Source organism: Colossoma macropomum, unplaced genomic scaffold (assembly GCF_904425465.1).
Source record: "Colossoma macropomum unplaced genomic scaffold, Colossoma_macropomum, whole genome shotgun sequence".
Taxonomy (NCBI): Eukaryota; Metazoa; Chordata; class Actinopteri; order Characiformes; family Serrasalmidae; genus Colossoma; species Colossoma macropomum.
In genome coordinates, this window is record NW_023494808.1 from 12,124,910 (window position 1) to 12,138,738 (window position 13,829).

At 42.1% G+C, this 13,829-nt stretch overlaps 2 protein-coding genes across 2 annotated transcripts in view; one reads left to right on the plus strand and one right to left on the minus strand.

Moving 5' to 3' along the window:
• Positions 1-4,639, minus strand: part of spred2a (sprouty related EVH1 domain containing 2a) — a 40,127-nt gene extending 35,488 nt beyond the window's left edge. Inside the window, exon 1 of the mRNA XM_036557327.1 lies at positions 4,128-4,639. Coding sequence (XP_036413220.1) covers positions 4,128-4,153 — 26 coding nt within the window. The 5' untranslated portion in view covers positions 4,154-4,639. The remainder of the gene's footprint in view (positions 1-4,127) is intronic.
• A 7,831-nt stretch (positions 4,640-12,470) lies between these two features.
• The window catches only part of meis1a (Meis homeobox 1 a), a 47,675-nt gene continuing 46,316 nt past the window's right edge, over positions 12,471-13,829 (plus strand). The window contains exon 1 of the mRNA XM_036557689.1: positions 12,471-12,885. Within this exon, the coding sequence (XP_036413582.1) occupies positions 12,874-12,885 (12 nt within the window). The 5' untranslated portion in view covers positions 12,471-12,873. The remainder of the gene's footprint in view (positions 12,886-13,829) is intronic.

Consider the following 13,829-nt stretch of genomic DNA (forward strand, 5'->3'; position numbering starts at 1 on the left):
GCAATTTTTCACTCTTAATAGGATCCCAAAAATATGACTAATATGACTAATATGAATAATCCACTCATTGGGACTCGCAGTTATAGTTCCGCATTGACACAGTTTGAGTGAATGCCTATGTACAAAGTCAAACTGTCAACACTGCATCAATCTCTCCAACAGTCACTTCAACAGCAAGTCATTGTTTAATTAATCTCCTTTACGCTCGCTTTCTCAAACAATGGGTTAGAAGAGCGTTTTACCCCCACATGGTCACCAGCCGACCATCGCCCTCCCCACCTCCCTCCTTGGGTGATAAAAGTCAAACATTTCACAACCCTTGAGTATTATATGGCGCTTTACATTCCTGCCTGACTCATGTGTTTGCTCAAACGGGTGTGAGTGTGCCATAAACTGGAATAAGAAAAGATCCCCCAACACACACACACACACTGGGGGCATACACTTCTGTCCACATCCAGTAGCAAGATAAACAGCAATGAGCAAAGTTTTAGAGCATATGTTGACTGCTGCACTCTTTCAAACACTGCAGTACTTTCCATATTGTAGCTGTAAGTGAGGTGTAAGGCAGAAGTGGGTAAAGCATCCAGAAAGCTTCCTCCAGTAAAAGTCATGTTGCTGAATTAAAAGCAGCTATGAACAACAGCTAGAGCAGGAATAAATAAAAGGGTAGAATTTTAAAGGATTGCTTTATATTTTTCCAAAGTATTTAAGGAGTCCAGTTTCAGATTTCAACCTTAAAAAAAAAAAAACAAAGAAAAAAAATATAAAATAAAACCTTGCATTTTCAAAAAGATAACTTTACAGGATGAAGAAGAAAGTCCTTAATTTTTAATGAAAGTTAACTGAGAAATATTTTTTTTCCAGGACCTTTTCTGTTGATCTGTTCATCATGAAATTTTAACACAACATAAAAGAGCAACTGGCATATCGCTGCTGTCAGAACGAAACCTTGTATCTCCATTTCTGTTGTTTTGTACTTTTTTTTTTACAGAATTTCAAAATGCTAGCTGACCTTTACAATGCGCCAAAATTTCATGATGAACAGACCAGCAGAAATGCTTTGAAAGTGCTTGGAAAAAAATGTAGTTCCATTATCTTCCATTCGAAGTTAAGAATGTTTTTTTTTCCTTTGTCCTGTGAAGTTACCATTTTGCATTTTGGAGATATTAAGTTATTACCTATTATTCTCCCTATTGTCAGAACAAAACCTTATATCTCTAAAATGGTAACTTTACAGGAGAAGGAAAAAATCTACTTTACTTTTAATGCAAGTCAATGGAACCAGAATTTTTTCCAAGCTGTTTTGGGTTGTTTCTGCTGGTCCATTCATCATGACATTTACACACAATATAAAGGGCAACATGCATTTTCAGATTATGTCAAAAACTGAAAAACGACAAAAATGGAGATACGAGGTTTTCTTCCGACAGCAGCAAAACATATATATAAGGCCAAGCTGCAGTGGAACAGCGGAACTTAGTGGAACCTCAGTAGGCCTTTACTATGTTATGCTCTGTTCTTTTCTTTTTGGGATTGTTGGTCTAAGATCAAATGCTAAGCTTTAAAGCGAAAATTATGACCAACAGTAAATCAATGGAACCAGACTTTTTTCCAAGTTGTTTTGGGCTGTTTCTTTTGGTCCATTCTTTACATATATAAAGTGTGCATATATGCCTGTGAACTTTACTATGTTATGCTCAGTTCTTCTCTTTTTGGGATTGTTGGTCTAAGATCCCAATACTAAAGCTTTAAAGCAAAAGATCTGACCAACAGCAAAGCAGTCCAGCTGCTGAACCAGCAGACCAAAAGAAATGTAAAGGACTGCAACGGAACCGAGAAAAAACTAGATTCCTCCCCTCATAAACACGCTCAACACGGTGTTGCGCAGCGCCTGGCCAACACTCAAGTGGACTGACAGAGATCTTCAGCTGAGGTCTAAAAGGCGCAGGAAAGCTGCTATCGACAACGCCGCCCTTTCTGGACGCTGAAAGAGTATAGATTACAGAAAAGTTAACGTTAAGCTCCCAGAGTGCCCCTCCGGCCGAAGGGGGGTGTTTAACTCCACGCTAATGCTCTTAGCGAGGGACTCTGATCCGCTTTCGCACGGCGAGCTGCCCATGATCCCGGATCCATGCGCTGAAATCACTCACAACAAACAGCCTAGCCGTGCTAACAGCCTCAGACCCAAATAAAGACGGTGTAGCCTGATAAACAGCGTCACTGGAGGCCAGACGTGAGACACACTGCGCTCTGTGGGCCCATCAATTCACCACATACTGTACAGCGAGGCAACATTTGGTGGCCATGAGTTTCATAAACAAACAGTCTATGCTAACTAGCTGCACAGGGGCTTCTTGTTCCCCTCTGCCTCGCTGCAGGTTGTGTTGTTTTATCTGCTCCAACACCAGTTCAGCTCTCTAAGGGCTTGTTTGTTGTCTGTTTGGGTCGAGTGAGCTGGGGAGACTAAACTAGGCTAAAGCCAGGACTGCGGAACACGGGGCTAAGCTAGCTAGCCTGCTAGCAGCCCGCAGACTAGCTTCAGTACGAGGCTGAACTCAGCTTCTTACTTGTTCGCCAGCGTCTTGTTCGAATTTCCCCGTTCCACCTTAAATGGAGCGACAGTAACACATAACGCCTCAGGCGCTCAGAATGGAACTGCTGCACCATTTAAGGTGGAACGGGGAGATTCGAACAAGAAGCTGGCGAATAGGAAGACAACTTCAGCCTCGCAGGGTGAAAACGGCTGCTCTCTCAAACCGATTCCGCTGTATTCATCTTAAAGTCTGCTTTAGTCTGAGGTCTTCGGTGGGTCACGTTAACACTGAGCCGAGCGGCTCGTCCTCCTGCGGCCTGCGCCGCTGGGAGTTTTTATGAATGAAGAACAGTATGCAAATGAGCGCGATTCACCAAGGAAAAAAACAAAACAAAAACAGAGATGGCGGATATTGCATAGCAGCCACAAACACATTAGTGTTTCAGGGGTATTCCCATATGGCTCATATAGCTTTTATATATATATGTGTATATATATATATATATATATATATATATATGTATATATATACATATATATATATATATATGGGTGTTTATGTAAATACTATTGCATACTCTATGCGTTTGTGTGTGTGTATAGGCACATGTATATACTATATACCAAAATCGATACTATTGCATATACATGTGCCTATACACACACACACACACACACACACATACATATATACATATATATCTGTATATGTGTGTGTAGGCACATGTATATGCAATAGTATTGTTTTTGGTATATAGTATATACATGCATACACACACACACACTCACATATACATATATATACACACATATTTGTGTGTGTGTGTGTGTGTATAGGCACATGCATATGCAATAGCACTGTTTTTGGGATACAGTACATGCATGTCAATTTCCTTTGCATAGGGGTTATCACTGCCTTTTGAATGACTAGCCCAATGCTGCCGTGCTAAAATATACATTTCTATGTATTTTGGGAGACCAGCCAAATGTGTCCCCCAAAGGGTCAAACTGTTCATGCTTTCCATCGTGGGGGACATTTAGTCCCCACAAAGAGCTAAACACGCGCACATGTACCCATGCACGCAGGCGCGCGCTCGTGCACGACAGCCTAGAAAAGCGTGTTAAAAACACGCTCTGAGCTCCGCATGGCATGATGTGGTAGACTTAAATCAACGCAGGTATAAATGAAAACACCCGGGAGAGTCACTCGGAGGGACCCTTGATCCTTTCACAAAATGTTTCCGTTTCCAGCCCCCCCGCCCCCCCCCCTTCTCCACAGTAAAGCCCCGTGCAGCAGCAACAGCAGGAGAGGGAAGAGGGAAAGGGGGGGGGGCACGGAGGGCCCCAGGCGTGTAGCTGCCCCTTCACACTGCGCTGTTTTCGGGGGTAGTTTCACCACCTAGCGCTGCCTTTCCTTCCAGCGCATCCAAGAAACGAGCCATGTATGCAGCCCGTTTCAAACAAGCGCCGCACACAGCCGCCGCGTCTCACGTGGAGCGCGAACGTTCTCCTCCGTCCTCGCGCGTGAGACACGCACGCACACACACACACACACACACACACAAAAGAAAGTACACGCTGGGCTGCTTACTCGTCTGGCTGCGATTCCTCGGTCATTTTTCAGCCTCCTCGCTTTCACCTACAGTGAAGAAGTCCCAGCGCGCGCGCCGCGCCGCCTTCACGCTTCATTCTCCCTCTTTTCGGTTCTTCGCGCCTCTGTTGATGCCTTATTGATTTATTTATTTATTTATTTATTCTCTTCCATGCCCGTACCGCCGCCGCCGTTTGATTGTTTTTCATTTATTTCGCTTCTCCCAGAGCCTCTCTTCCTCTCCCTCCTCCTCCTCCTCCTCCTCTTCGTCCTCCCGCCCCGTCCGCTGCACTTTAGCCCCGACTGTGCGCGCTGCGCTCGGCGAGGGCGGCCCCATCGCCCGCTCTCTACTCCATGTTGGGCTTCTTCGTGTCGAGGCGAGCAGGCTGGAGCAGGAGAGAGAGAGAGAGAGAGAGAGACACGGCCTCGCTGGAAAAGAAGGGGGAGGGGGCTGGGGGTGAGCGGGCGCGCGCGTGTGTGTATGTGTGTGTGTTTGGGGGGGCTTAGTAGAATGTGGAAGGAAGGGGGGGTTGCGGAAGCAATGACGTCAGAGAGTGGAGGAAGGCGTGCAGACCGTTCTGGACGGAGGGAGATCCGCATGGCTGGGGTCGAGAGAGAGAGAGAGAGAGAGACGCAAGGATAGCAAGCGCCAACTGTTGCTACCAAGCGCCCTCTAGCGCACGTTGAAGTCACAGTAATATGAAAATAATAAAATAAATAAGAGTTAAAATAAACTAACAAACAAAGAATTATTAAACGAACAGAGATAAATGTTGCAAGCTGCGTACTTGGATTGATTATGATATATATAGACATATGTGTATGAATGTGTCAGTGACATGAAGGCAAAGCGCAATTTATTGCCACTGAGCGCCCTCTAGCGCCCATGAAAGAGAATGCACCATGCATCAGAACTGTGAGTTTAACTGGAGAAAGAGAGAGACAGAGAACGGAGTGTCAGAGAGAGTGGACAGAGGATAGAGAGTGAGAGTGAGAAAAAGGCAAGACAGAAGACAGAGGGAGAGAGTGAGAGAGACAGACAGGGAGAGAGAGAGAGAGAGAGAAAGATGACATTGACACAGCGAGAGAGAGAAGACAGAGAGAGGAAAAGAGACAGAGGACAGAGAAGTAGAGAGACAGACAGAAGACAGAGAGGGAGAGACAGCAAGAGAGAGAGAGAAAGCGCAAAAGACAGAACAGAGGGGGGAGCGAGAGAGAGGACAGAGAGGGAGAGAAAGCAAGAGAGCGACAGATGACAGGGAGAGACAACGAGAGAGGACACAAGAGAAAGGACAGAGAGGGAGAGACAGCGAGGGAGTGACAGGACAGGGAGAGACAGTGAAAGAGTGACAGAGGACAGAGAGGGAGAGACAAAGAGAGAGGGAGATGACAGATCAGGAGAGACAAAGAGAAAGGACAGAGAGAGAGACAGAGGACAGAGAAGGAGAGACAAAGAGAGTGACAGAGGACAGATCAGGAGAGACAAAGACAAAGGACAGTGAGAGAGACAGAGGACAGAGAAGGAGAGACAAAGAGAGACAGAAGACAGGGAGAGACAGTGAGAGAGTGAAAGAGGACCGATCTGGAGAGACAAAGAGAGAGACAGAGGACAGAGAGGGAGAGACAACAAGAGAGGACAGAGAGAAAGTGAGACAGTGTGAGGGAGAGAGAACACAGTGAGAGAGGGAGAAGACAGAGAGGGAAAGCGACAGGAGAGAGGGAGACAAAGGACAGAAAGGGAAAGAGGGAGAGACAGTGAGAGAGAGACAGATGACAGAGAGGGAGACAGAGAGAGAGAGACAGACGACAGAGGGAGACAGCGAGAGAGAGAGAGAGAGAGAGAGGAGAGGTGACAGAGAGGGAGAGAGTGAGAGAGAGACAAACAGCAGAGAGGGAGAAAGGGAGAGAGAGAGAGACAGACGACAGAGAGGGAGACAGCGAGGGAGAGAGAGAGAGAGAGAGATAGAGAAAGAGAGAGAGCCCTCTAGTGTCTGTTAAAGAGAATACATCAAGCATCGCTAGTGTGAAGTGCAGAGCTGGTCTTGTGTCCTGTTGTATTTATTTTACTATTATTGGTTCTGAATCTAATCATTATTATTGTCCTTAACTCTATAACAGTGGTTAGTATGTTCAGTTTTAAAGGTTGTATATTTCAGCAGTGGAGCTCTTGATTCATTCCTGCCCGTAAATCTACTTAGAACTGTAAACTGAAAGAAGAGAAAGTGAAAGAGGGACAGAGAGCAAAGCCCGTTACTGCCACCACGCGCCCTCTAGCGGCTGTGGAGGAGAGTGCAACACAAGACAGCGTGTTTATCTGTGACTCTGCCTTATTCAAATGTGTGCATCATTTCCACCTGAATGACACACATTACATCAACACAGCTCCGTCTTTCAGCTCACTTCCTTTCGGAGATGACGGTGTTGTTGTTGTTGTGATGTACTTTACTGTGTGGAAATGATTCGGTGCATTTTTTCAGCGCAGCACGCACACAGTGTTGGTCACTTTGAGACCACCCTACCTTTATTTAATTTCCAGTCAAAGCAGCCATTAAGTACAAGTTGTTATAGATGTTGGATGATTTATTATTAGATCTGAATCAAGAGTGGAGCTGATTTTCTCCTCTCTCTCAGAGGTGAAAGCCTTAAGTGCTGTTTATCTGATGGGGACAGATTTGGTGTCTACCAGGTGTTTCAGGTGGTTGTTACGAGGCTCATTTTCTCTGGAGCTCTTGATCATTTTTGAGCTCCAGTTCTGGAAACCCCTGTTTTTTTCACTTATTTTCATTTGACTCTCTTTTTCCCTATAAAGATGGATTACCTTATATCTAATTTGCCTTATATCTGGCTGTTATTATATTATATTACATTATATAGCCATTTAACAAACTGTAAATTACAAAGTACTGTTATACTAAGTACTGTTATTGTTTTTTAGTGTAAAAGGATCAAAAATAACACAGATAGTAGAGAGGTCAGTTACCATTCATACGATGGAAGTATTATAAATGATTCATTCAACATTTATAATAAACTTCAATACTTTGAATTACAGGGGAAGAGAGACAGATTTGATAAAAAAGATGCATCAATTCAGTTATTTATAGGTGCACTTTGTAGTTCTACAATTACAGACTGTAGTCCATCTGTTTCTCTGCATACTTTGTTAGCCCACTTTTAGCCTGTTCTTCAGTGGTCAGGACCCCCATGGACCCTCACAGAGCAGGTACTATTTGGGTGGTGGATCATTCTCAGCACTGCAGTAACACTGACGTGGTGGTGGTGTGTTAGTGTGTGTTGTTCTGGTCTGAGTGGATCAGACACAGCAGTGCTGCAGGAGTTTTTAAACACTATGTCCAATTTACCACCACAAGCTTTATTTCGCACCAATCTAACACCCCTCATCCCAAGCTGGGGCTGAATCTCAAATGGCTCCCTGCTCCCTACGTAGGGATTTAAATACTGGATCCTGAAGTGTGTAAATCATTCAAGTGACAGTCTTTAGATTTTTATGTTGCCGTTTTACAGTGAATCATAAGTACGTAAGTACATTAATTTAAGCCTGTCATATTAATGATGGAGTTTTCTAGAACGTTTGCTATCTTTTAGCCTGTTAGCTAGCCGACCAGCCTAGTTCTAGTTGAGAAAATAAGCTGTAAGCCCGCTCAGTTTGAACCAAAAACGGGTTCTTACTTCATCATAACACTTTAGTGCAGCATTAGTGTCAAAGATTATTCTATTCACAGTATAAGGATTTTTCGTGATGTGGTGCAGTAATACAGAGTTTAGTCGCTGTGAGGCGGTCATATATGTATACAATAATCGTTCATTTTACAGGAGCCTCTTGCAATTTCCCCATTATATCAAAAATATGACTGCAAAACGCCAGAGGGCGCCCGTGAGCAAGTCCTCAATGAATGGGGGCTAATGGAGCTAAATGGCTAAAAACTAAAAGTTAAAATAGTTTCTAATCACTCGTCCAGAACTTTCCTTTGATTTTAGAAAGTAGGAGGATGTATTTCACTAAAAAGCAAAGAAAACTCACCTGTATGTTTCCTTTTTCTTCAGCAAATGGATTTTGGGCAGCAGGACGCTAACATTACTGCTACTGAGTGCTGATTGGTTGGCGAGCGGAGCAGATCATTGGGCGTTTGTTCTCACTGACGTCATGAACGTACATGAGGCGATGTTTTAAACTCCTATAACTCGAGTTTAAAAGCTCTTAAAAATATGACAGCAGCGTTAAAATGTTTTATGCTTTTCAGTGTTCAGGAAATTAATGTATTCTTTTATATTAAAAATGTTTAAGCATTTATAAACTATGATTTTGCTCAAATGCGCCGTCTTAATCCGTTCATTTTGGACTCGCTCAGAGCGCCCTCTAGCGTCTGAGAAACCTTAAAGACGAAGAACTACGAGTTCTCTGTTAAAATATATTAAAAACACTGAAACAGTCAGGAAAGTGTTTATAGCCATAGTGTAAATACATGGCTGTTACTAGCTAATGATGTTTTTCAGAAGGTGAATGAATGAATGAAGGAACGAATGAATGAAGCCAGTTTGTCATACAGTTCAAGGGCGAACATTACAGAAAGAACGTTTTATATTACTGGGACTTTTGTATTGTTGAAAACGTTAAAAAAATCTAAACTGTGTATCTTCTGCCACCTTGTGGTCCTATCACGCAAATGCACTATATTTCCAAGCTTTAACTCCCATGTCCCTGTAGCCCACTGCACTGCACGGCACAGTGTGGTTTTTCTCCTGCTCTGATTCCAGCATGTCAGTGTGACTCATGTGAGTGGACTGTGAACTGGGTCTTTGTGAAGAAGTACCTGCCGCAGAGTCTGATGATCCACTTCTATACAGTGATCATCGAGTCCATCCTCACATCATCCGTAACCATCTGGTTTGGTTGCTCCACTTCACATGAATGAGCGAAACTCCAGTGCATAATCAGGACAGCGGAGAGGATCACTGGATGTAGTCTGCCAACACTTCAGGGCATCTACAGCAGCAGGGTGGTGAACGTGGATGTCACCTCTTCCAGCCACTTTCCTCTAAGTAGAAGATACAGGGCCATCAAAACCAGCACAGCCAGACATGCTAACAGCTTTTCCCCCAGAGCTCATCAACCACAGTGGACGCCTCTCACTTTAAACTTAAACTAAACCATCAAACCTCCTACTGTATTACAGTGACTCCTCTGTAACATAATGCTTATGGGCACAACTGTACAGATGTTAATTTTTTACATTCCACTCTGTAATAATCTGTCTATAACAGTTGTTATATTATGTCTACTCAGACCTGCATTTCACACTGGGCCTTTATTATTTATTTCTTATTCTTTATTCTATTTATTGTACTCTTATTTTATTTGTCCATTACACTCTTAAAAATGTTGGTACTTCTAAGGTTCTTTAGTAAAGACAGTGGTTCTATACAGAACCCTGAACACTCAAATAACCATTTGCATGCTTAAATAGTTCTCTCCATGGTGAAATCGTTCTTCAGATTGGTGGAGAATATGTTGTATATGTTTCTATATAGAACCTTTTTTCGTAGCACCAAAAACAGTTCTGCTATTGTTACAAGCTTGACATTGGAACAATAGAAGAACCCTTGAGTGTTCATGGTTCTACATAGAACCGTTGTCTTTACTGAAGAACCCTGGAAGAACCATCTTTTTAAGAACGTAGTTAAATATTTGTTAATAGTGCTTGTCTGGTCTGTTCAGTGTGTTACATGTGCATGTGTGCACCAACCAAGACGAAAAATCTTTGTATGTGTAACATATTTGGCGAAATAGTGATTCTGATTCTTCTGATTTTTCCTCAGCTATCACACCTGATTCAACTCATCAGCTCATTATGAAAAGCTGCAAGACTGTGGCCCTTCACTCTTTAAAATAGAGGAGCCTAAAAGTGCTGTGTTGAGCAATGCTGTACAACACATGCGTCAGGCTCAAGTCCTCGCAGGTCAAAGCTCTGCAGGCTTCAGCACAGTGCCTCATTAAGCACACCTGATTCAGCTCATCAGCTAATAAGCTAGTCCTACATGAACTGAATTCAGAGCATTAGATGAGGATGAACGCTAATCTCCACAGCACCAGATATCAGAAGTATCCATAAAATCACTTTTGGTTCCTTGAAGAAACTGTCAATAGATGGTTCTCTAAGGACACCTCAACTGAATGGATGAAAGGATTGGTACATTGTGTTTAGAGATGAGGTCCACCGATGTCTCCAAATTTCTGCATAATTCACTGGTTGAGATGTAAACAAAGTCATTGTTTGCATAGTTCATATTGCTACATTCAAGCAGCCACTCAGGTTGCAAGGTTCTGTTAGCCAGTCACATTGCAGGAATCTAGTAGTCAATCAAGGTGTAGAATTCAACTAGCCATTCAGGTTGCAGGAATCCACTAGCCAATCAGAGCACAGCATTCAACAAGCCAATCAGATTGGCCTCAGCTGCCAACACATGATAAGGAATGGCTGTCAAAAGCACTGTAAGACTTTTTCCATGGTGCGTTTAATATTAAACGATTAAAAGACTCCAAATTTTACAATAAAATAAAGGAAAAACGTTGTACAGACACGTTTAATGAGTTGTGTTGTTAAACGTGATGTTAATTCTTACTGTACAAGTGAATGTAGGTCATTGGGTTCGAATAGGCTGCTCTATGGTGCAGACGGAGCGATATTCATTTCTACCAGCAGGGGGCGCCAAATGCATTGAGTAAAATCGAGCTTTGAGTTTAATGAAAGATAATAAAAACAAGGCTCCATATTTATCGAGATCAAAGCGATTCTAAGACCACGTGTCTGAGATGTAAGGGTAAAAATGTCTTTTGTTCTGGGTGGGTGGGTCCTGATTTGTGTAGGCCATCTTTTATATCTTTTATACATCTTTTGTAAAATATTCTAGTTTGAGTTACAGTAAAACATGAGGTTACATCTTCAGCATTTCTCTTTAAACTGAGATTATACATCATGATGAAATGATCAAAGGGAAACTTTATAATCAGACCATCACTAAAATGTAGACTTGTATGTCTTTTAAAGGGTAATGAACTTTGGCTCTAAGATTTCCCAGCTTCATGAGAAGCCTAACTTCTGATATAACGAAGAGAGTAACGTGAATTTATTTTGAATTTCTATTTTTCTGCTTTTCACTGTTTTAACGACCCAATTCATCTGCGTCCCAAACAGAGACGACATGTAATTTGAGACTATTTGTGAGTTAAAACGTTTTGCATTTACAAAAACTGCCAAAACTACTAAAACCTGTACTGTGTTTTGTCTAAAGGCGCCTTCATTTTGCATGATGCAAAGTTACATATCAGAACGCTCATCGTTAAACTGTGGAAGTGAAGAGGAGCGACTGTTACTGCATATTTGAGATCTGACAAAGTAGAAAATATGTGGAAAAAATACATAGCACCTCACTTTTAGGTTCCTCAGAACCTTGCTGAGAACTTAGATCCAAGCTTCCACATAAACTAACTCTAAAAGTTCGTTTCATTTACTTCTAAAAATAACTCAGAAAAACTGAGGACTAAGGCTGCGTTCACACTTCAGATAATTCTAATTAGTTTCTGTTTAATCGGATCTTTAGCACTGTTTAGGATTCTGTGTAGCTACGAAGTGATCAAGCACTTATATTCATTTCAATAGCTTCAGTGGTTGCTGTGGTAACGGCATAAGCCCGGCCAATGACATACAGCAAAGGTTCTATGAAGGATTGTGACGTCAAATACGCCAAGAGGGCTAAAAAAGACGGAATACATTTGAAATCGGATCTGAGCCTAAAACGTGTATGCAAAAATGCGTTTTGAATCAATCATATTTCATGCTTTTTTCATATTATTATTATTTGTATATTATGATTCCATATAACCAAAAATGTGTCCAGAAATGCGATTAAATTAGTATTTTACAAATGTCGTTTTTGAAATTGTTCCTGTTCTGGTTTCACAAAAACAATTCGGATTTCTTTTAGATATGCAAATAAATCACACATTCAAAATGTAACTTGAATCCTATTTGAAACCACATGTCACTGTGATGTTGTCTCGATTTTTAAAACACTGTTTAGATTTAACTCATAAAAATCAAAACCTGATATGCAAACAAATCGGATTGGGGCTGTATGTGTGAACACAGCGTAAAATCCCATTCCATAAAATCAGCATTTCACAGTTATTTTATAGGCCTGTTAAGCGTTGTTTCCACAGTCACACACTGTCACACATACGGTCCACTCGCTGCGGCTCCTTTAAGGCCTCCAAACACCCTCCTTCTCCTCCTCCTCCTCCTCCTCCTCCTCCTCCTCAGCTCCAGACACACTATTGCATTAAGAACAGGCGAGTTGAGTGATCGCAGACGGGAATGGCGCTTCATCTGGAGTTTATGGACACTATTGATCACTTTACTGATCGATATTGATTAATACCTGCGGGGACAAGAGGAGGAGGTGGAGTGGGGGGTGGGGGGGCAGGGGGGCATTTCCATTTCAGCCAGCACTGACCGGCCTTCTGCTCCAAAGACTGCACGAGCCTCTCACTGGAATATGTTGTTGTTGCTTTCAAGGAGCCCACGAGCCACGATCGGGAGCACAGCCTGATGTAGTGTGTGTGCGCGTGAGTGTTTGTGTGCGTGTCAGTGTGTGTGTGTGTGAGAGAGAGAGTGTGTGAAGGCCGAACTCGGACGGAGCGGCACGCGGGAGCAGCAGCCTCGAGCTCATGGCTCAGCGGGTGCGTAAAGGAGGGCACGAACCAAACCTGGGAATGCTATCTAGAACCTGGAAAACGTGTGTTTGCACGTGCTGGATTAACGCGTTGGATTAAGTCTTGCGGACGGGGATTAAGCCTTGTAGTGTTGGATTAACACCTAAAGCACTGGATTAACTCGTAGCGTGTTCTGTAAACTCGTATACGGTCGGATTAAGTCCAATAGGCCTGTTAATAAACGCTCACAGCGCGTCATTAATTTGCAGTGGTCATTTAAATCTAGATTGTCGTCCAATGAGGGAACTGAAAGAGTTGACTCAGCACTGTAAGAGCTGATTTAACACTATAGATATGAACTAAATATTAGTAAACACTGTAGATGGAATTTAAAACGTCAACAACTGTAAAAAATTATTTGTTGTAAAAAAGTAATTCTGTGGACTTTTTTGAAGTTCAGCAAAATTTAAATATGAAAGCAGCCACGTTAACATACCCACTTAAGTTAAACACATTACAGTAAAATAGTGCTTTAAACTTTAAACAAGTTAGCATTGATGCTGTCTTAAATTTAGATTTTAAATTTCAATTTAAAATTTAGAAATAATGCGAGCATAAAATTGGCAAATTATTTTTCTGTTAATTCACTGAAATTCAGCGAAGTCAAAATCTCAATGCAGGCTAGACACTTACTTTCTAATTTAAAAATAATGTAGTTATTAATAAACATAATAGTTTAATAGTTATTAAATATGTAGTAAACGCTCTTTATGTTCATTCAGGAGCCTGAATTTTGCTGTGCACGGTGCAAATACACGTTTTCAAATGAAGATGGTTTAGCGAGCAATTTGCATGATAAAATGTAAACTCTTGGCTTATTTAGCACCAAAGAAGGTTCTACTACTTGTAACCCTTTTATTGCTCCATAAAAGCTTTTCTAAAAGATTTTAAAAAGGTTCTGCAGGTTTTGC